The 21,701-nt window shown below is 34.3% G+C and overlaps 1 protein-coding gene across 2 annotated transcripts in view; it reads right to left on the bottom strand.

Annotated features, from left to right (window-relative positions):
• The window catches only part of MAN2A1 (mannosidase alpha class 2A member 1), a 106,490-nt gene that overhangs the window by 56,364 nt on the left and 28,425 nt on the right, over positions 1-21,701 (bottom strand). For both annotated transcript variants that reach the window (XM_041395889.1, XM_041395890.1), the window contains 8 exons: positions 21,220-21,391; positions 19,382-19,509; positions 17,816-17,989; positions 16,703-16,889; positions 11,413-11,590; positions 7,088-7,290; positions 2,837-3,022; positions 1,402-1,516 (listed from right to left, as the gene is read on the bottom strand). In XM_041395889.1, the coding sequence (XP_041251823.1) occupies positions 1,402-1,516; positions 2,837-3,022; positions 7,088-7,290; positions 11,413-11,590; positions 16,703-16,889; positions 17,816-17,989; positions 19,382-19,509; positions 21,220-21,391 (1,343 nt within the window). The remainder of the gene's footprint in view (positions 1-1,401; positions 1,517-2,836; positions 3,023-7,087; positions 7,291-11,412; positions 11,591-16,702; positions 16,890-17,815; positions 17,990-19,381; positions 19,510-21,219; positions 21,392-21,701) is intronic.

Here is a 21,701-nt window from a genome sequence, read left to right as displayed (position 1 = left end):
ATGCATAGCAGAGACACTAGATTAATGATATGCTGCAGATATTGTATGGCAAACAGATAAATCTTAATCTGTTTTTGTAACCACCTTATTTTTTCGTTTTATATAGACACAATAAATTCATTGCAGTAACAACTTCCTTTTTAATTTCTGCTTTCACAGTGGTAATAATAGCTTATTGAATTAGTATGCTCCTTGGCAATATAGTTTAAACAGCAATTAGTACTTCTACAATGCAGAGGTATTAATCCAGACTGATGAAGAACAGGAACAGCAAAAGTTTAGTAAAATGTAACATTGCAACATCTTCCAATATAATTCAGAGCAGGAGTAAAGTCTTCATCCCGTGAATGCCTTCAAAATATTCCTGCTTTACGAAAGTGCACATTCACTTTCCAAAGAGGAGAAAAATTACATATCTGTGACACACAAGCATGTAGCATACACATGCAGCATATATTTATACATATATATTCGTATAAAAGTAATAAAAAGTATAAAGAGCTATTTTAACAAAAAAATTTTATGTATACATGTGACTGGAAAAATAGTTCAAGATATGGCACATCTGGCACAACTAAACCAGTAGAAGGTATGTCGTGTTTATTATGTCACAAATGTGAGATAATCATATCATAAAGACTGATTTAACCCTACTGTGTTTATGCACAAAGAACTTAAAGCATCTCATTTTGTCTTCAGGGTAAATGCACTAAACAGACTTTCTAAAAATTCATAGCTGTCACAGAAGAGCACTTTTGTTCAGAAAGTGAAGAAACAAAGAATTCTGAAAGGAAGCAATATTAGGAAGTGTGTTTCTTCAAGGTGTTCTTCACTGTTAAATAGGTCTCAAAATGATACCTGAGGATCCACTGCTGACTTAATTGTCCATTTCATTGAACATTCCTCTTTCAAATAATTTCAGCAAAGTAAAAAGAACACAAGGTATTGTCTTGACCTAATCTTGCAAACTAAGGTTAGACTTCAGTTAGAGAAGGGAATTTTCTTCTTCCCACATTTCTTAAGTTCCTCTGTGAAGCGAAGTAAAATTTCAGGACTGCATACTGTTATATATTCACTTATGTATATCACTTAAGTCACAAACACATTTATGTCCACAAGAAAATTAGAACACCTGCTTTTACTATCTAACTCCCAAGGGGGGAACAAAATAAGTCCCTTTCCTTTGGCCATGTGTTGATGCTTCTTTTCAGCATCAACTGCTATCATGTTCACTTTTTAATTTCTAGTATCTTCAGTTAATGTGAAGAGTGATAAGTAGCACATTTCTCAGAAGGCATTAGTTGCAAATTTAGTTCTGATGTTTCCCAGGGCTACTCAAACTGAATTCAAAAGACATAGTTCACATTTCATTTTTAGAAAAAATGAAGGAAGAGAGCTCACCATCTTCAGGAGTGGAGTTGCTGTGTCATAGTTATAAGCACTTTTGTCTTTTAGGATAAGAATATGAACAGAGTCAATTATTACTTTCTTCAAATTCATTATTGAATGGAAAAGCCTGTTAAAACATTTAAAATCTTAGTTATTTTTCATTTGGCTTTATTCAGTATTATAAAATCAAAATTTAAAAACATTAAGGAACTCAAAAATATGAGTTGCAGAAAAATAAATATTTTAGCATCAATATAGCATGAAATTGAGAATAGTTAGTTGCAATGGGTGACCAGCCTGAAAAATGTAGAAATATTCTGAATTATATTCTTGTCTTTCATACTGAAAGTGAGATACGTCTCCTCCTGTATGCTGTGCTACCTCAGAACACCAAGTACTTTTTGAAAATGCTAATCTTAGGAAAGTTTGCAATTTGTATATTTAATTTTCAGCTTCTATAGTGGAAACAAACCTGAAACACTGGTCAGGAAGTCAAGACCATATTTACACAGGATTAAGAGAACAATCAGAAACAAAAAATATAAACTATAAACTATATAAACTATCAGAAGTCCACAAATTTCTAAAGACAGAGAGCTGGATAATTTTATTTGTAAAGTGAAAAAAGCCTTTATTTCACTCTCTCATAACTAAGTGCATTGTGAATACTTATTATTTATTAGATTAAAAATATGCAATTTAAAAATACTTGTCATGAAATGGTTTTAAACAAGAAAGAGTATTTTAGATGCATTTAAAACTATTACTTATTTAATGAACATGCTATATCATCAGTCTACCATCGTCACCTCGATTAATCAAATGTACTAGTTCTTAACACTCCAATATGAAGCAATTTTCTGAATAAACTCATAATTAAATCATATGTATACAGAGACATACATATATTATGCAATGTTCTTCAAAAAAATCTATGAAGACACTAGCAGAATAATTTATCAATACCGAGACATATCCCCCAAATGAAACAATAAACAATGACAGACAAGTTAAGTAGAAGATTTTCAACACAAGAAAGATTTTCCACTTTTAAGATAGGTAGACCACAGAGGGTGTGGATAAGGTGGGATTTTCCGAGGAATATATGCTTAAATTAGCACATTTTTGATTATTGCTTATGACAGACAAATACAAAAAGTTCTCCGACTTACTGCAGAAAAATTCTGTTATTAAGGAAATCTCAGTAATGTGTCTACCTTTTGAAATACCAAAATTTTGTTTGGACACCAAATTCTTGCTCAGAGGGTTCAAAAATATTGTGTAAATGAAGAGCATGGGTAATCAACTCTACTTCTCTTGTAGAGCACCTCTACACTTCCAGTGAAGTATGTTGCTGTATCAAATCTGGATGTCTGAAATAAACACTTCAGTTTTAAAAATTGAAAAGGAGATTAAGATTTAAGTTTATGTATTTATAATAAATTACCTGGTGCCATAATCCACAACTACCCAATCTTTGGCTGTTCCTGTAATAGCATCATGATGCTGGAAGAGTCCAATGTTCCTCCTAGCTTCTGTCAGCAATTTATAGTTATCCACAGAAGGAAATACACTCATCTTCTCAGATTTACTGGACTGTACTAAAGCCAAGGAGTAGAGAATTTCAGCTGCCCTGGAATTGCAGAGATTAATCAAGTATTTATACAGAGTTAAAATGTAAAAAGCAATACACACTTGATCTAAAGAATAAATGGTAAATAGTTCCATAAGCTCTATAAACCTTGTTCTTGCACATTTTAGCCTATCTTCATACCGCTACTTCCTGCAAGACTCCTGGATCCTGGTAAAATGGACCTTTAAAATAAAAATATGACAGCACAAACTAAAATACACAGTTATAAATGTGTGAGAGGTAAATGGAATTGGTCTTAAACCTCACAGCATGGATAGAGTGCCTTAAAAGAAGCATATAATTCCCATTTCAAAAAACAATTTATTAATCAAATAAATTTGTTTTAAATAAATATACTAATCTGTATATTGTTGAATGTCTATTCTGACATTTGCACTTAAAGCAAACCAATTTTTTCTAAAGGTTTAACCGTCTCAGGCACCTGCTCACTACACTCACCTGAATGGAGAGAACACTGGATTCCAAAACCCTTACATAGAACAGAATGCAGAGCCCTTCTCTTCTACATATGTTGCAAAAGCCTAGCACTAAAATATTACCACTAGATTCTCACTTACTTTATGAGAATCTAAATGTCTTTTACAAAAATATATCCCCATAATTGCCAGTTATTGTGGATATTTAACTGACAAAAATGCCTGTATTAATTCTGGGAAAACATCGGTTAACTTTTTTTCCTATCTTCTCCTAAAATGTTGTAGTTCTCTTTTTGTAAGTCTGAAAAGCATCAGATTATTTTTCAAAATTTATTAGAGGTTAATGAACATTTCTCAAGTACTTGAAGCAACAAAGATGATACAGGTTAATTACACAAATAGCCAAGAAATCACAACATATTTTCTTGTAATGTTAACTTCTAGGCCTGCAAGTAATAAACTAAAGAGAAAAGGAAAATAAGTTAACTCTTTTATTTACCCAAGTTGTCAGTGAGGGCATGTGTTCAATTTTAAACTATATAAAACAAAAAAATTAACAAAAACTCTTTTGTTTTCAGACTATGCATTATATTGTTAACATGAAAAACTCCTTTAGACTCAATTTTCTCTTCATCTCTATCCAACACATAGGTAACAGTTATATAAAAACTGCAACTACAACATACCCAAGTAAACTGAAAGGTGCACTATACCTATAACAGCCTAAACTATTCTAATATTGTCAATATTTCATGAACAGGTGGAGATTTTGCTCTTACCGGTTAGGTAATTGCTCAGAAGATACATACAAAATCAAGGTGTTAAAAAGTTGTAAGTCCTGTATTTAATTATCAGGGCTAGATTAACCTTAATCACTGTAATTTAAATGTTGCTTAATGCAAATTCCTACTTCTATTAATCCCTCCTACTTTGTCCTATTGCAGCTTAATTTGAAAGAAAAATGAACATATTTTAGCTGAAAAAAAGTAATCAGATGCTCATTCATCTAGTGAATAAACCCTGTCCAAAAGCATTTTACTTTTTTTCAAAAAAACAAGTTAGCCACTAAACACTGACCTAACTTATCTATAAAGAAGAGAACGCAACAAATTTTAGTCCTTAAAATAAGGTGAGATTTTCTTCCCCACAATTAATTTTAACTTACTTTTCTTTTTTATTAATAGGGTCATCTCTCAGATGCAGAATTTTCCTTTCATAACTCAGTATTTTTCTAAACACTAACAAGGTTCAATGGTCAATGATGAAAAACACTCAGAAATACTACACTGTATTAGATAACACTTCAGCTTATAGGTAAGCACCTAATACCTTTCCATAAAAGCTGCATAAAGCCTTGGTTTTCTCACATCTGTTTCAAACTACTGCAGATGACCTAATACAGCTGTCAGAAATTTTCTACTTCATTGTAATTTACAGTATCTGTCCCACCAAAATTTGCTTCACTTATTTGTCAAGGCCTACACAAGCTTACCTTACCTAGGTCCAGTTTATATTTAACTGAAATAAATAGTACTTCCAAGAGATTTTGAACTTTCAAGATGTAGTACTTTCTATCCATCTGTATAGTTAGAAGTATCATTGTAGTATTCTAAATCACTTCTAAATCACTTCAATTTTCTTTTTGCAGATTTACTGTACTTTTTCCCTGTTTACATCAGTAACTAACAAAACCAAAAACTGTGTCCCTAACTTGTCTCAAACTATGCTGCTGTTCTTTGTGTCTTTTCATTACATCAAATAAACTTCTGTTCACATATTTTATCACCCTTTAAACTACTTCAATCCATCCATCTCTCACTTAAGATTAAAAAGTCAATAATGACTCAAATAATTGTCAATCTCCATTATAAAGTCCTTAAGCTTCTTACACTTCTTTACTACACATCCCCCAAAAGAAAAAACCTCTTTTCAAACAGGAAAAACCTTAACCAACTCTTGTCTTGCTTAAATGGTGAGTTTTCATATTGGGTCCTGGGGCTGAACACTATCTTCTGGGTATCATGTAACAGTGAAATGCTGCTTAATTCTCATACTCCTGGAAGTCACAAACCTTAATCCTTGGTAAAGAGCGCACTCACACACATATTTACCTTCTGTTCATGGCTCCTTCTCTCACAAATATGGACATACACCAGACAGACAGACAGATGGATATTAGCTCAAACATACTATGGAAATAATTATCATGAGTTTGAGGATTAAATATGATCCTACTGTATTTCCTTTGACTTTAAAGAAATAAAAAATAAAAGATAAAAACCCTACTCCTGCTGTTCTCATAGCTAATGTGACCTTCATGAAGATTCTCATGGTTTCTGTAAACAAAACTGACAAAAAATGTGATATTAAAATGATGAGAACACATCTATACATTTTTTTTATTACATGTTATTTTCAAAGGATAGTGAAAAACTAAAAACTTCCCAGGTACTTTTTTAAACTATACTTTAATATATAAGAACAGTGACAGATTAGTGTGTCTCCAGAGATTTTTGAGTATATCTTTTTCAAAAGCTGAAGGCAACTGAAACATTTAAATTAAGGAATCTCTTTAATAATGTAAAGTTTTAAATACTACACAGAAATTCATATGAAATTTTCTGTAATCTATGTAATAAAAAACAGAAAAATGACAATTAAGTAACGATACCTAAAAATCTTGAAAAAATAAGACTATGATGAAGCTGAAGGAAATTACACCCTTCATGCATTTTAAGAAACAGAAAGGAAATCAATCAAAACTGAAAAAACAATTAACTATATAATTCAATTTATAAGAATATTATCTGTCCTTTTTTTCCTGTTCTCTTCTGCATCTTTTCTTCTCCAACAGCAGTAATAAACAACGTTATTTTCACTGAAAATTAAAGATTCTTGCTATGAATCATCCACCTTACCACAGTAAAAACTGTATTCCTTGGAAGAAACAAAACAATTTCTGCCAGATACAGTTTCTCTTCTGAAAGGTACTTGTATCTGCCTCCAAACCACTTGTTTCCAAGCTTGCTTTGAAATGCCACTTTCCACACCTCTCTTGGTCGTTCCACTACTGCAGCATCCATTACAGCAAAAAAATTGCAATCCTTCAGGAAGGCTATACATAAAATGTTCAGGATTTACCTCATATCCATCTGCCCTAGATTTCCTTCTGGAGCTCTATAACACAGGTAAATCATCTTATGTCTGCTACAAGGGAGAATCACTTAAATACTCCATTACCAAAATTCAGCAACAATTTCTTCTTTAAAGAAGATGCAGACAGTTTTCAGAAGAATAGTAGTCTTAGATCACTTGGTACCCAATATTCCTGGTTATTTCTCAGCTTCCTCTGAGAACGTTTTGACTTTTCTCTAAAAAAGTTCACACCATAGCCGCCATAATTCCTTACATTGTTTTTTTGTGGGTGTGGCTTTTGCTTTCCCTTTTAAACTGCCTTTATCTCAATTCATGAGTTCTGTAGCCTTGACCCTTCCAATTCTCCTCAAGATCCTGCTGGTGGGGAGTGAGCAAGGGGCTTTCTGAAGTTAAATCATGACAAATACTTACACATTAATCTCTCCTGTGTTCCAAGAAACACATTATGAATGCCCTGGATGGCAGGATTTACCTTATGTAGGATTCCAAGACTCTGTCCAGGCGCTTATAAAAGGGTCGTGATGTAAAGTACCCACTCCAGTAATGATGATCTCTGTCTGCATAGGTGAAGAAGTCTCCACTTAAAACAGGAAAAAGTGAATTGCTGCTCTTTTCACCCAAATTGCTTTCTTTGAGCAGAGCTTCAAAGTAATCAGATAAAGTTCCAAACTGGGCCTGAATGAAAATTAAAATTACTGTAACAAAGTTCCATTCTCATTATGCAGAAAATACAAAAACAATGAATATGCTTGGTTCCATACGCACTGCAGAAATACACAACTCTTCTGGCAGATTTATAGCAGAAAACCTCTCCTAAAAATTTTTAAAGTTCCCATGCACACTTTTCAGACAAGCTGGATAGCATTTCAAAACTCAATACAAGACGTATTTTCAAAAAAGGCATATCAATTCAATACAAGAAAGAGATGGATCTGTTGGAGCACGTCCAGAGAAGAGTCACAAAAGTGGTTCAGAGAAACACTTTCCCTATGAGAAAAGGCTGAGAGAGATGTGGTTGTTCAGCCTGGAGAGGAGAAGTCTCTGGGGAGCCTTCAGTCTTTCAGTACAGAAAGGGACCTTGCAACAAATATGGGGACAGGCTTTTAGCTGGACCTCTTGTGCTAAAACAAGAGGTAATGGTTTTAAACTAAAAGAGGATAGATTCAGACAAGATATAAAGACAACTTTTAATATGAGGGAGGCAATAAACCCAAGGTGCCCACAGTGGTCGTGGACGCCCCATCTCTGGGAACATTCAAGGCTGGATTGGATGGGACTCTGGGTCAATCTTTGAAGATGTCTCTGCTCATTACAGGGCGGTTGGATGAGTCAATTTCAAAGGTCTCCTCCAACCAAAACCACTCTACAACTCCAGAAATACGATTTTTAAATTATTATTATTTAAATATATATAAAAATATTATCTAAAGGTCAACAAACAAGTGAATAATTGTTTCATATATTACAAGTAAGTCAGCAATACATGGGCTAAGTAACACCTCAGTATTACCCAATTAGCTGTCTGGGCTAAGGAAGAAATGTTTGTAATGCAACAAAAACATAGTTCTCCTAATTCTGTGTTTTCAAAATTAGCTCTCGTACTCCAGATCTTGCTTAACCCAAAAGATGACTGTTGATCAAATCAGCATTTGCTTTCAGAAGCTATTTCCTTAAACTCTGTACAAAGAAATTGCATTAAGAGATGTAACACGTGGGAGCAAAAAAATAAATTCATTATTTCCTGGTCATTTTTAAAAATGGTCAGATCTTTACAGGGTAGGTCAAAAACTGGTATCCTTAAGATTCAGGGGAACAAAAAAAAGAGTAAATAAATGATTGGCATGAATCTTGTTAGTATTGAGACGCTGTTAAAGAAGCATAGACGGCAAAATGGATTTTGAATGAAAGTGAAAAAAAATTAATGGAAGCTGGAACAGGACAGAAGACCACATTATGTTACCAGAAATATCCTCACCATAAACTATAATGATAATATCAAGTAACTTTATTTCTTATTAATATTATTATGTTTAACAACAAGTATACAATGTAGCATGCTGCAATTTATAACACCAAAACCAAGCTTTGGTAAAAATCTTTTTAAAAGTGATTTGGAATATAAGGAGTATCAGACTATCACTGTAACAACAAAATCACACTTTTTAATCATTAAAAAAACCCCAAACATTTTCACTTCAAAGTTGTTCAGATCATCCAAGTATTTGTTAGGTGGAGACAATACAATAACTTGCCACTTTAAACGGCAGTAAAGCAGAGAAAGATAAACATTGCCCCTGAAATCCCACCATTAGTAAACTTTGTCTTATCAGGCTCTTGTAGGATACTTGCTCTTTTCCCTCACTATCATAGGCACCTACCTACAAGTAAAGAACAAAAAACAAAACCAATACACCAAGACAAGACACAGAGATGATCTCACTTCTGCATTGAATCAGAGGAGTAAAACCTCACCAGCGGAAGCATCAAAGTCAAGTGAATGGAAACAGTGGAATAACCTGGTAGAGTCTTCTATTGGCATAGTAAAAGACAGCTTAATTTATGTATAATAGATGCAAAGGAAATCTCTGAATGGGAGACTGAATTCCTCAAGAGCAAAATAGCTATGTTTTACAGTGATGTACCACACACTTCTAGAACAGAATAGTGGCTGGCAGGAGAATCTCAGTGCTAACAGACATATCCACTAGATAAACATCACAAAGAGCTGTCTGAAAGAATAAATCTCCCTTCAGATCAGAAAGGCAGAGTAGGCATTCCCTTGTGCAAACAGTAATATCCCAGGCATCTCAGCACTTCAGGAAGAAATGTGAACTTCTCCTTTATATAATCTAGATTCTTACATAGCTCAGCTTGTCCTGTTACTTGCCTGTGGAGTTACATTCCACTAGGGAAAGTGCAGAGGAGTGTGAAAGAAAGAAAATGTGTCTCCATTTAAGCTCATATTTTCAAGAATAAATGACATCAGTTTCAAACAAAACAAAAAATTCAACCAAACCAGAAAAACACACACACAAAAAAAAAAAAAAAAAAAAAAAAAAAAAAAAAAAAAAACAAGGAAAAAAAAAACAAAAAAAAAAAAAAAAAAAAAAAAAAAAAAAACAAAAAAAAAAAAAAAAAAAAAAAAAAAAAAAAAAAAAATACCACAACAGACAGGCAACAAACAACTAAGAAAAAAAAAAAAAAAAAAAAAAAAAAAAAAAAAAAAAAAGAACAGAAATAGAGAGAGGAAAACCTATGTATCTGAACAAAGTGGAAAGGAGAAATGTTCTGATGCCAACAGTGTTCCAAGCTGATCAAAACACCCTAGGTATGAAGCAGCAGACCCAGAGGATTTTGTATCTTTTTGTCTGGGTATTAAAAACGAGATATTTCCACGAGAGAAGCAAGGGTTAATGTGAATCTGGATGGGCACACCTAGCCTAACGAAGTAGACTGCTAGAATCCTTGACAATGTGCTCAGCAGAACCTTTCAGAAGAGGAACTTTCAGAGGTATCAAGACAGCATTGGGTCTTGAAGAATGACTTCAGAGCCAGAGCCTTCAGTTTTTGCCCCAGAGACAAAGTCATCCAGCCCAGGTTAGTAAGAACTACAGAAAATATGTTGCTGTTAGTATCCAAAGAGCAATTACCTGTACAGTACACACATTTTTGACAGAAGTAAAGCTAGTGATAGCAGCAAGCTTAAGTTTTAGAAGATGGTCTTTAGATTTAAGAAATTTGAAGAGTACTCTCCAGGTCTGTCTCCCTCCACTAAGATATAGTGGTCCTTCACCAAACACCATGTCACCCACATCCCATAGGAAATACACAAAATCCATATTTCAGATAAGATATAATCCCAAGAAATAATTTTTCTTATGCAGAATACAAGTCCAGAATTCAGCAGAAACTAATAACATACTACAGACACTACCCAAATGCACAGGAGGAATCAGGGGAATTCTCAGAAAATATAAGGAAAAAACAGTTGCATGTACAAACCATATGAAAGATACCAGGTTTAAAAAAAAGCCTAAATGTGAAAGCAAGCAAAAGTACACTCTCAGGTAACACCCAAAAACCCCAAGGCTGTGGCCCACATTTGTTAATGTCATGCTGAAAGATGATGAGAAGTTGTCAGAATACAGAGAACATCTATAGCACCAGAAGTCCCTAGGGCCTTCTCGTACTTCAAGAAATACACATTAGATCATATGAATGTGTGTTTTAACTCTTACACATAATTGCTGATTTGAAGTGGTACCTCCTCTGATAATTGTGTTAATATACTCAGTCCTTTTGCAGCCAGGTCGTCTCAGATTTTATTGTATTCAACAACATGTGCCAGCAATGGCATCTCTTAAGATTTTTTTGTATGTTTTGGAATGTCAAATCAACAGGACACAAATAAAGCAGCAAAATCCTCTTGAACTTCTAATAGGAAAATACAATTGTTTGAATTAACAAAGTCTGTGAGTCTTAAGTAACAATGTCTGAAGCCTGTGCAAACTGGCTAAGAAAACTATTAAACCTACTAGCTATTCCCCAAATTAATCTAGTTTGGAAACTATCTATAGTTTTCAAGCCAATATTATCAATAGCAACGTTTTTGGTTTTGGGGGAGAGAAGGTAGTAAAGGTAAAAAAAAAAAGTAAGCTACATCAATCTGCTGCTAAATAACATATAAAGATTCACATTTGAAAAAACCTAACCACACCACAATTACTTTTTCCATGAAGAATCACAGAATATTGGGAAATAGTTTTCTACACAAACCAGAAAATATGTTGTAGTTACCTTAACATGCCACTCAGGACGAGAATTCATATAATCAAACAGCTTCTGATAATTCTGGTACTGCTGATCCCATTCAGAGCTTTCGGTGTAGCGGAAATCATCCCCAAGTGGAGCTAACAGAACTTTTGTACGGAAAAGCTTTGATTTCTTCCTGTATTGATCTAATATAATCCAAGCCCTTGAGAAGAGGAAAAAAAGAAGGGCAATTCAGAAGAGGGAAAAAAGTCAGCATTTGACAAGACAATTCTTAGATACCAAGTCATGCATTAGGATGACCCCAAACAAGACATACAAAACTCTGTTATCTCACTTCGTAACAAAAAGCTGGATGCAATTCCCCCCACTGGGACACCATATTCAACCTACTATTGTTGCAAACACCATGCTAATTAAATCCTTCAATAAGCTTATCAAGCCTCATCTCAAGCAGTAGGGCAGTCTGGATCAATTTGTGCATGTGCCAAAACTAACCTCCAGTTCAAATTATGTTTCCCTGCTTTATATTTAGATAACAATCCTAATCCTCTCCAGCTCCTATTTACAATAATAAGCAAGCTCTTTCCCTCTGGCACCTTCCTTTGATACTTTGCTTATACCTTCACGTCCTTGGCAGAAAAACTGCCCACAGATTAATCTCTGAGAAACTCCAGCCTTGCAAATAAAAAAAAAAGCATGCAGGAGGAAGAGTGCTTCTAAAACTTAATGTTCTCTCTTCAGCCAGGTTCTTACAACCATCTTTCTTGAATCTTTGAGTCCTGAAAAATTAAACCCACTGTTTTATGCTTTTGGCCTTAAAAAAATACAAAACCAAAAACCTTAAGCTACCAAACCCAGAAACAAAATACTCACACACGTACACAGAGAAAAAAACCTGCAGAATTATACTTTGTCTGCTAATTCTAGGATGGGTAAACTATCAGTTCCACAGCAGCAATATATTAAGAATCACAAGCCTGGTATCTAGCTTACTGAAAAAGTCCATTTTCAACCCTCAACTAATTCCAAGGCTTTAAAGAAAAATACCACAAAAATCAGATTCTAATGAGGTTTTTTTGTTTCTTCATGTCTTTTTGATAGGTGATCTAGCAAAGTCACCTTGAAGAATTGCTATTTAAGCATTTATGCAGAATTTCTAGTCCAATATATTTGAAACCTCTCTTTCTTTGAGCAGCATGTCAGAGCTTACTTATTTATCTGATTGCATAAACACAAGGTCTGACAGTATTCTGGAGAGAGAAAGAGGCCACGACATTAACTTTATTTACCCATCTAGTGGCTTCCCCCTGTTCCCTGTCTGTTAGTCAATTTATAATTCAGATTGCCAATCAATACTTTCCATGAGTCTCAACAGGTTGTAAGATTAAAACACAGAAGTTTCCTCACCACACAGCTACCAAAACAACTGGCACAACACAAGACTTGGCAATGCTTCCTCCTAAGTAGCCAGTCTAACTCAAATTTTCCACATATAGGCTATGGTTGAAAACATACTTTAGTGTTGAATCTCTTGAAAAACACAGTTTACAGATAAGAGGACATTTGACTTAAACATCTCTCTTCAAAGTCCTCCTCGGGTTTCTTTCCAAATATCCAGCAAAATTCATCAGTATTGCTGTCTTCCCATTGTTAAAGTACTGATCACTGTGGGATTATTATGTGTTTTTAAGGGAACAGCAAGATTTTCGTCTATTGCAAACCACTTTTAATTGCAAAAACACCAATCAATTCAAGTACATCCTTCTACGTTTCTCTCAAATAACTTCCTAAATCATTAATTCATACAGGAATGTGAAAGTGCCAGCAGAAAAGTCCAGACAGAGCACAGTGAAGACAAAAAATACCTCTGGAGAAAAAAAAAAGCTTCCATTGAGTCTCATCAATTTTTTTCCCTTTATTGTTCCGCAGTTAAACAGAATTAGGTACATTTTGCTATGTTTATCCTGCCTACCTGAATGAAAATCTGAAAACCACACAGGAGATCAGCCATGATAAATTTTTTGTTTTCAAGCTTTCAGATTATCACTGAGTGCTTGAGACCTTTCACAAATAAAGAAAATCTTTATGTACCACAACTTCTTTTAATGCAAAAAACCCAAGTATTTGAGTAAATATGTACCAAAACAATAAACATGGCTGGTTTTGACCCTTCCTATGCCAAAGGAAGAGGAGCAGTAGCCACCTGAAGTAGGCAATCACAAACATTAACCACCACGTGACCATACAATGCAACCATAAAGATAAAAAGGCTGAAAGGCAAAACTGGGCTTTTAAACAGTTGCTGGTGAAGAGGAAAGTCCATTCCCTACTTCTCTGAAGAACACAACTTGCAGCAAAGATTCTCTCCTATTTCTTGGGAGAGAGAGAGAGACACACACTGAAACAAACTGTGCTTCTGCTAACAACTCCTTTCCATTCAAGGAAGAAAAAGCAAACAATCCAGGAAAAAAAAAAAAAAACCCACAAAAAAAAACCCAGAAAAACAAACAAACAAAAAACCCCAACAACAGCAACAACCAACAGCTGCTTTTTCTTTGTAGTCTGAAAAACTTCACACTTCAATGTTCAAACATATGGATAAGGATGAAGCTGCAAATCAGGGCAAGTGCAAACTGCAATAGTAGTCTTAATAACCTAAGCTGTTATGAAGTGTAATTAAACAAGTACAGGTTTTCAAGTAGGTTGCTGCTTCAGTCCTTCTTACCAGGTCACAACCTAAGAGGCAAGGCAATGAAAAATCCAACTACTAGGCTGAAGTTTTCAATGCAGCATCTCTTTAATACATACGTAAGGCCAAAAGTAGTATTGAAATCAAAAGCAACAGCCCCAGCTGAGTATTCAAGACCTGGGTTTTATTGCTTTTGTTTTAGTTTTGGCATGAAAGAAGGTCAGTGATCTAAACGTGGTCTCTAAATTAATCAATTTTTTCCAACCCATGAATTTTTCTAGTCTTAAAGCAATCAGAGATAAGAGGCAGATTAATTAGAGTGCTGCAAACCTATAACCTTGGAAAATTATGATGTAAAGATAGACTTTTCAATTCTGGAACTCATACATCTCCTCATCATAACAACTGTGAAACATGTTATTACAGAGAGGTCAGATCAATAACATGTTTATTTGTCTACAGTATTCCAGCTTTTTCAAAAAACACACATAGCATGTTTTAGCATTCTCCATCAAAACATTACTTCCTGTGTTTTAGTGGGTTTATTTGAAACTGGACACTAAAAGTGTGGTTCAAGTGTTTCAAATGTAAATAATCCAGGCCTCCAACTGAAAGACCACGTGTTAGTTTTACTTTTCCCATAGGTATCATACAGCATACTGATGTCTCAACTCCCTGCTTGACACCAAAACTGCTTTTATCTAAAAAAAAACTGATGCAAAATGTTAAGTTTCAGAGACCATATTGAGACAATAATCACTTCAACTTGATCATGTGTTCACTACATCTCTGCCACATTTATCTTATTCTTAAATATCCTTTGACATGTGAAAACCCATTTCTTTTACAAAATCTAATTTAGATTGTTATGCAAAGGTTGCATCAATGAAGTGCCGGAATTAAGAATAATCAAAAACCAAGACCCTTGAAAAGATTATTTCAAGCAGACACTCTAAATTATATTTATAGCCTCTATGTTTCACATATTTTTTATACAAGCTGTTGCTCTTCTGCAAATATTTGTCTCAACTAATTGAGATATATAGTCAAGATTTTTTTTATTTAATTACATTATTTATTTTGATTTTATTTTTTTGATTTAATGACATTATTTATTTTGATTTAATGACATATTTATTTTGATTTAATGGCATATGAATATTCCTTCACATGCAATAGGCACTGGCTGTGTCACACTTTTTCTACTTTTCTCCTGCGACCATCATCTTTTTTTTCTCTACTTTATCAAAACCCCCTTTTTCCTGTCATCATTTCAATTTCTACCTTTAAATACAGCAGTTGTAAGGTATTCTGTTTAATTTTGGTTTTATCTTCAGCAATATTTTGTAACTGAATTTTGTTGAGTGAAATTTTCATTATGCTTGTCAGAATTTATACTCAGAAAAAAAGTGATCCTTACTTGACATGTAGACAAGCAGTGCAACATAATCACATCATCACTTTAAAACTTCAGCAGCAAGGACCAAAAAGTCACCCTGCTCTCCTTAAAAAAGCTGTTACACTCAGCAGTTTGCACTAATTATAAACAGCTGCCTCAACTTTTTACCTCTGGAAACCTGATGTAATGTGAAGATAGCAATAGGAGCACAGAATAAAACTATTTTCCGGAAACACCTTTGGCAGATTAACTCACTTCCCTTTCGTTTCGTTTTTTCCTTCCTTTACTCTCCTTCCCCAACTCCCTACCTCCACCCCCCACCCCATCACCCAAAATTGAGAAACAGTTTTGTAGAAGTGTAAATTTGATTCTTAACTGTGGCAAAACAACTCAGTGTTTCTGTTTGAAAAGTAAAACTGAGGTTAAAAGGAATTTCCACCCTGGGTACAAGAATTTTCACGATGGGTGCAAAAAAACCAGGAATCAGATTAACTTAAGGTCTACACTTCAGGAAACTTAGGCCACAGGATGCCAAGCTTTTCAAGGATATACCACAGGAAATATCCCACTGTTTGTAGTTACAGCACACTACATCGTGCTGCCCCTGAAGTGTTCCACTTGCGGGGGACAAGATCACTGTTCATAAAACTCACAAAAAACACAGTAAACCAGTAACACAAGTCCAATTAGATGACTGTGCTCTGACTGCCGTTTAGAGATGGACTCATGTGTCATGAACAGAAAATTTTTAAAACTGCCCCTTCCTTAAGTATAACTTTTCCTCTAATTTCACTGACAGTTACGTTCCCAACTAAAAAGCAAACACCAGGTTATGTAATAGTTATTGTTTACCCATGACAAACTTATTTTAAAAGCTTGTACTGGTTTTGGCTGGGGTAAAGTCACAGTGGTCAGTATGGTGCTGTGATCTGGATATGCCCTGATGAAAGGGTTGGCAACAGAGAGATGATTTTGTTATTTCTGAGCAGGGCTTGCACAGAGCCAAGGCCTCTCCTGCATCTCAGCCCATGAGTTTTCTCATTTTATTCTTCTGATTCTCTTCCCTGCACCACCAGGGCAGCAGTGGAGCATAGTGGAGCTGAGCTGCTCACTGGGGTTGAACCACAACAGAACTAAGTTCACCGAGCTATGCCAGATGTCATCTGGCCAGCATAATTACATTTTTTTTTAAGGTTATTCCCTTGAGGAGTATGTAAAAACTGTACCTGTGTTGAACATTTCCAGCATGAATGGCTTCTGGTGGAACTCTCCAAGGGCAACTTATTCTTCCTCCAGGAAGTCGTTTGAAATCAAACTGGCAACAGATTTTTGGATCCGGGCCACAAGTATGAGGAACATCATAGCTATAGAAAGGCATCATATGGCAAAGAATATCTGTACTGGATCCCAAATCTGGAATTAAATAGAGTAAAACCTTAAAATAAACCCTTTCAGATTTGCCAAAAGTAAATCAGTCCCATGTTCTCAGTCCAAGGATTGTATTGAAAAGACACCATACCAAGACAATTTCTTATTTTGAATATCCATAGCTTGAGTCTATTTTTGTATGTACCTTATATATATAAAGAGGGTAAAATAGAGATACAACCAAGATTGGAATATTTTAGTGAAGCACCAGTTGATGGGGAAACACAGGAACAAATGCTAGGTGTGTTTTACCCAGATAAAACTTGTGATTTTCAGAATTTTAGATTATAATAATAAACATCTTTCAAACTTTAAGTGGATTAAAACAACTCTAAAAAAAAACCAATTATCAAAACAAAACAAAGAAAAAACCAAACCAAAAGCCAATCACCCTCCTGTCATTGCCTCCTTAGCACAATATTTAAATAAGTTGAAATGTTTCTCCTCCTACACTTCATTTTCACATAGTAGAAAATAAAAGAGTAGGAGGAAGAAGAAAAGTAAAAACAAGTAAAAGAATTTTTCACCTCTTTTACTTTTGCAAGGAATATGAGAGAATGGAAAAAACAAGAGAAGGTAAAAGGAAAAATAAAGGTGAAAAGAAAGGAACAATGGCAATTATATCAGTTTTACATTTAGTGCCTTTTCTAACTCACAAATATTCTCATTTCCCCTTCTGTTATTCAAAGAGGGGGGAAAAATAAAAAAATCTCATAAATTTAAGCTAGATGAAATGCCTCTTTTAAACAGAATTGCAAGTTTAAAATTTTCAGGTCTAGACAAACTCCGCTAAATCTGTAAATATTTATGTCTGCAAATATTTCCACAGTAATTATTCAAGCTTCATATTCTCTTCACATTTTACCTGTGTAAATTAACAAAATAAATTGACAAAAAGGAAGAACACATACCCCAGTTCTGTCTCCAAAAAAATTCTAGTGTCTTTTGTGTTGCAAAATGTTTTTTAACTGAATAATGAACCCTCTGTATAAGCATTTTGGAAAATCCTGCGCGCTTCAGAAGGTAGGCCATTGTTGGTGAATGCCCAAATGGATCAATTGCCCATCCAGACTTTGGTTTTACTCCTGTTGACAAAAGTAAAAGCTTTACTTTTCACTCAAAAAAAGTTATTCCAATAATTTAAGTGAGATAACATTTCCAAGATTATATACCCAGTTAAGTGTTAAACCTCCTGCAGAACCCTAGAATTAAAAAACTAGAAGTAAACAGTTAAACAAACAAAATCTCTTATAAGGCATTCTAAAATAAATTTAAAACTTTAAAATAGTACTCATTGCTACACTGCTTCAAATTTGCATCAAATATCTTTATTTGGAATCATTAATTGATACACATCCTCTTTCACTTAAAGTAGTTTATAGATATTACAATTAAAAAAGAAAGTTGAAAGAAAATGAATGGGTGTGGATAGATAAATGCAATAGCTTGTTGAAATTTCACTGTTATTTAAATAACGTTAATCTTTTTTGGCTTCAGAACTATTTTTTTTTCATTTATTAGTTTGTTGATCAATAGAATCCTGTTTATTAATACTCTCTTTTCACTAAACTTCGTGCTAGCAAATAAGCTGCATCTAACTCTTGTTAATTCATCAACATGTTTCCTTTGGCACTTTTTACTGTCTTTCCAAGAAAAAAACACAGTAAGGAATGCATTACCCTTTCATTAGGTCTTCCCTTCCCCCTCCAATTATGTCAAGCTGTGCTTATTGAAATTGCAATCTAAGAACAACAGTGGAACAGCTTTCCAAAATAATTTCAGTTAATTGGGTGAAATAATGACAATTTATTATTAAAATCACTGTATAAATATTTTCTATACAAAAAGATTTCTCTTCTCTTGTGGAACTAAACAAAAGAACATCCCAAAGGCAACAAAACAGTTCAGCCAATGTAACTGCAGTCAGTAATTCCTCAATCCTAACATTACTATGGGTTAGGCTTTATAACTACTACTACTACTACTGCTACATATAATTTTTCTTTAAAGCCTTACAGAAGAGAATCTAATGAACACATAATGAACACAGAGCAGGCAGAATAGATGGAAACACATAAAAGCAGTATCAATTTTTCAGTAGCTTTAAGAATTTTGTCATGATATTCAAGAGACAGAAAAGGCAGACAGGCTGTTTAGACCAGACAAGGGATCTAAAATTTAGTATTATTTAGTGTTAGTATTTGATTATGACAATACTATATGCAGGTCTTACATTGATCAAGACAAACTGCTGTGGCATAAAATTGGTCAAATACACTTTGTCCAGGAACTTTTATCAGGAAACATGAATAGAAATACCAGACATGATCCAACAGATTCCTGTAAGTGGTCTGATTTAATGCTGCAGGAAAGCTGAGAAAAAAGAGCCTTCTAAACACCTCAGAAATTTAACAAAAAAGTATTTTCTTACTGACTTCTTGTATTAACATAGTTAAATTTTAGATTCATGTACACACCAAGGTTCTTTTCTAGCCACTGGTGTCCTTCTATCAGCTGGTCAATTAAAGCAAAATAATGAGAAGAAGCTTCATCAGGCATGACCCATCCTCCTGTTACAATTTCAAATTGTCCATCTTTTATTAACCTGAAAAACACATAAATCATATTGAGAATCTTCCATATGAAAACACATTCTTAAAATCAATTTTTGTATACTCAACAGGCAATCATCAGCAACATGATTCCAAAATCTAAATTGTTTTTGCTATTTCCATCACTGGGCTATATTTCTTTAATCAAACAGAGAAAAAATGAACTGCTGAACACAGAAGTATTTCACGTCCATGTGCAAAGAAAACCAGTTCTAGTGCATGTGCTATATTAGATTTTTTAAAAATCAGGAAGAAAGCTGTTTCCTGCACAGATTACAAAAATAAAATAAATGTAACACAGCACTGAAGGCCAACTGAGCTGCTTAGACACTGCACATTTCAAGCACTGCTTGAAATATCTCCCCTAATATCTCCCACCTTTGATCTAATATTCTTTTTAGAGTTTTAGAGAGCTGATAGATCTTGGAAGTTTATTGTACAACGTTTCAGAACATCCCACTCATTAAAATGCCTTCTAGAAACAGGTCACAGGACAACCCAGTCTCTCCATTGTCAGTGAACATAAAGATCACACTCCCAGCACCAGGTTGTCCCTACAGTTTCAGCACTTACACTGTTCACCAGTGTGGAATTGTTTAATGAATTCAAGAAAAAAACCCACAGTGAACTCATAAAAACTTAGCCCCATCACAGATGGTACCCATAGGAGTAATGAAAATCATACAACAAAAATAATCTTAAGCGCAGCTTCTCCAAGTCTTCTCCAGTCTCAAGTGCAGCTTACCCAACACCTGACTCATCTGAAGAGAGGACGTAGTTCTCTAGCGACCGTCATTTACTGTTTACTGTGTTCCAGGAGATATTTTTATGTCAAATAAACACACAGCTGTGCTATAATACTCACCCACTGCACAGAAATTTTTTAATAAGTAGCTTTTTTGCTTAGATCCTGAAATTTCCACCTTTACCTAACCTTTGAGCCTGTGAAGGGCTCACGGATTTAAATGCATACTGCAACACATGCATCTCAAAGAGGGGCATAAGAAGGAGGCTGTCACAAGGATGAGCTAAGAACTGTCAAGTAAAAATAAGAAAAAAAAGTCCCCAGTTTTTGAAAACTCCAAACTAGATCCATACTACAAGTTCATCCAAGCAGTCTGCTTCTTGTCTCAATGCCTAGGCAAACTAGGCATATTACTTTTATATTCCATTTTGACTTGTGATTTCAAAAATGACTAAGAAGAGCAAGGGTGTAGAGTACATACCACTTTACCATTAAAGCAGATGCATGTTTATAAAAACCCTTTGTACTTAAACACAAAAGAAACTCGCAAATTTTAATTCAAATAAGAATCACACAAAATCTTCATGAGTGTTATAACAAGGAAAAAAATACCATGTAGAAATAGCTAGTGTAAAAGATGTATTTATATTATTGCAAATTCCTGAGTGCGATTTCAAATAAAGATTATATTTTCTACTCCCTTACAATTTCAATGAATGTTCATGGTTGTACATGGGAACTTTTAGTCAAATTTTTAGGCAATTCAGTAATTTGTCTTCACTTCCCTGAGCAGATTCCCATTTTGCAAATGGGAGAAAACCCAACCAAGCCCAAAAAGTCAGAACTGAAGCAGTTAGTTGGCTTTTCCTCATCACAAGTGAAATCTCAAGTTTACAGTGTAGTCAAATACACAAAATCTCAAAACAAGATACACAGAAGAAAAGTTCAGTACTCAAACCTTTTAACAGCATCTTTTTTTTGGCTATCTATTCCGTCCCACCATTTTGAAAAGTAGGAAATTTCAGACCATATAAATTTCCTTCGGTTGTCTTCTTGCAGTTTTATAACCATGTTATTTAAAATATGCTGTGTCTGATCTCTGAAGTAATCATCAAAAGTCTTCAGCCAACCTAGGAAAAAGAAAATATAAATGAAACCTTTTTAGATAAGTGGCTTCTTAGTCTCTTTAGAGAACAGTCCCTGAGAGAACTGGCTCCTTCTCACTCCCCAGAAAAAGCTAAAAAAAAGCTTTTTTTGTTCTTAAAATGTTTTACATGTCATGGACAGCTTGAAGTGCTAAATTTCCAAGGAGTTCGTTTCTACAAATATTACACATTTTATTTCCTAAATGTATAAACATATGGAAATTATTAGACTTTTCACTTTCTAGCTTTTCTATGCTTTGCATATTAGGAAATTTCATCAACAGCATACATGGAC

The sequence above is a fragment of the Onychostruthus taczanowskii genome, unplaced genomic scaffold, assembly GCF_017590055.1.
Source record: "Onychostruthus taczanowskii isolate IOZ18803 unplaced genomic scaffold, ASM1759005v1 scaffold120, whole genome shotgun sequence".
Classification (NCBI taxonomy): Eukaryota; Metazoa; Chordata; class Aves; order Passeriformes; family Passeridae; genus Onychostruthus; species Onychostruthus taczanowskii.
This window is presented reverse-complemented; position numbering and strand designations above follow the sequence as displayed.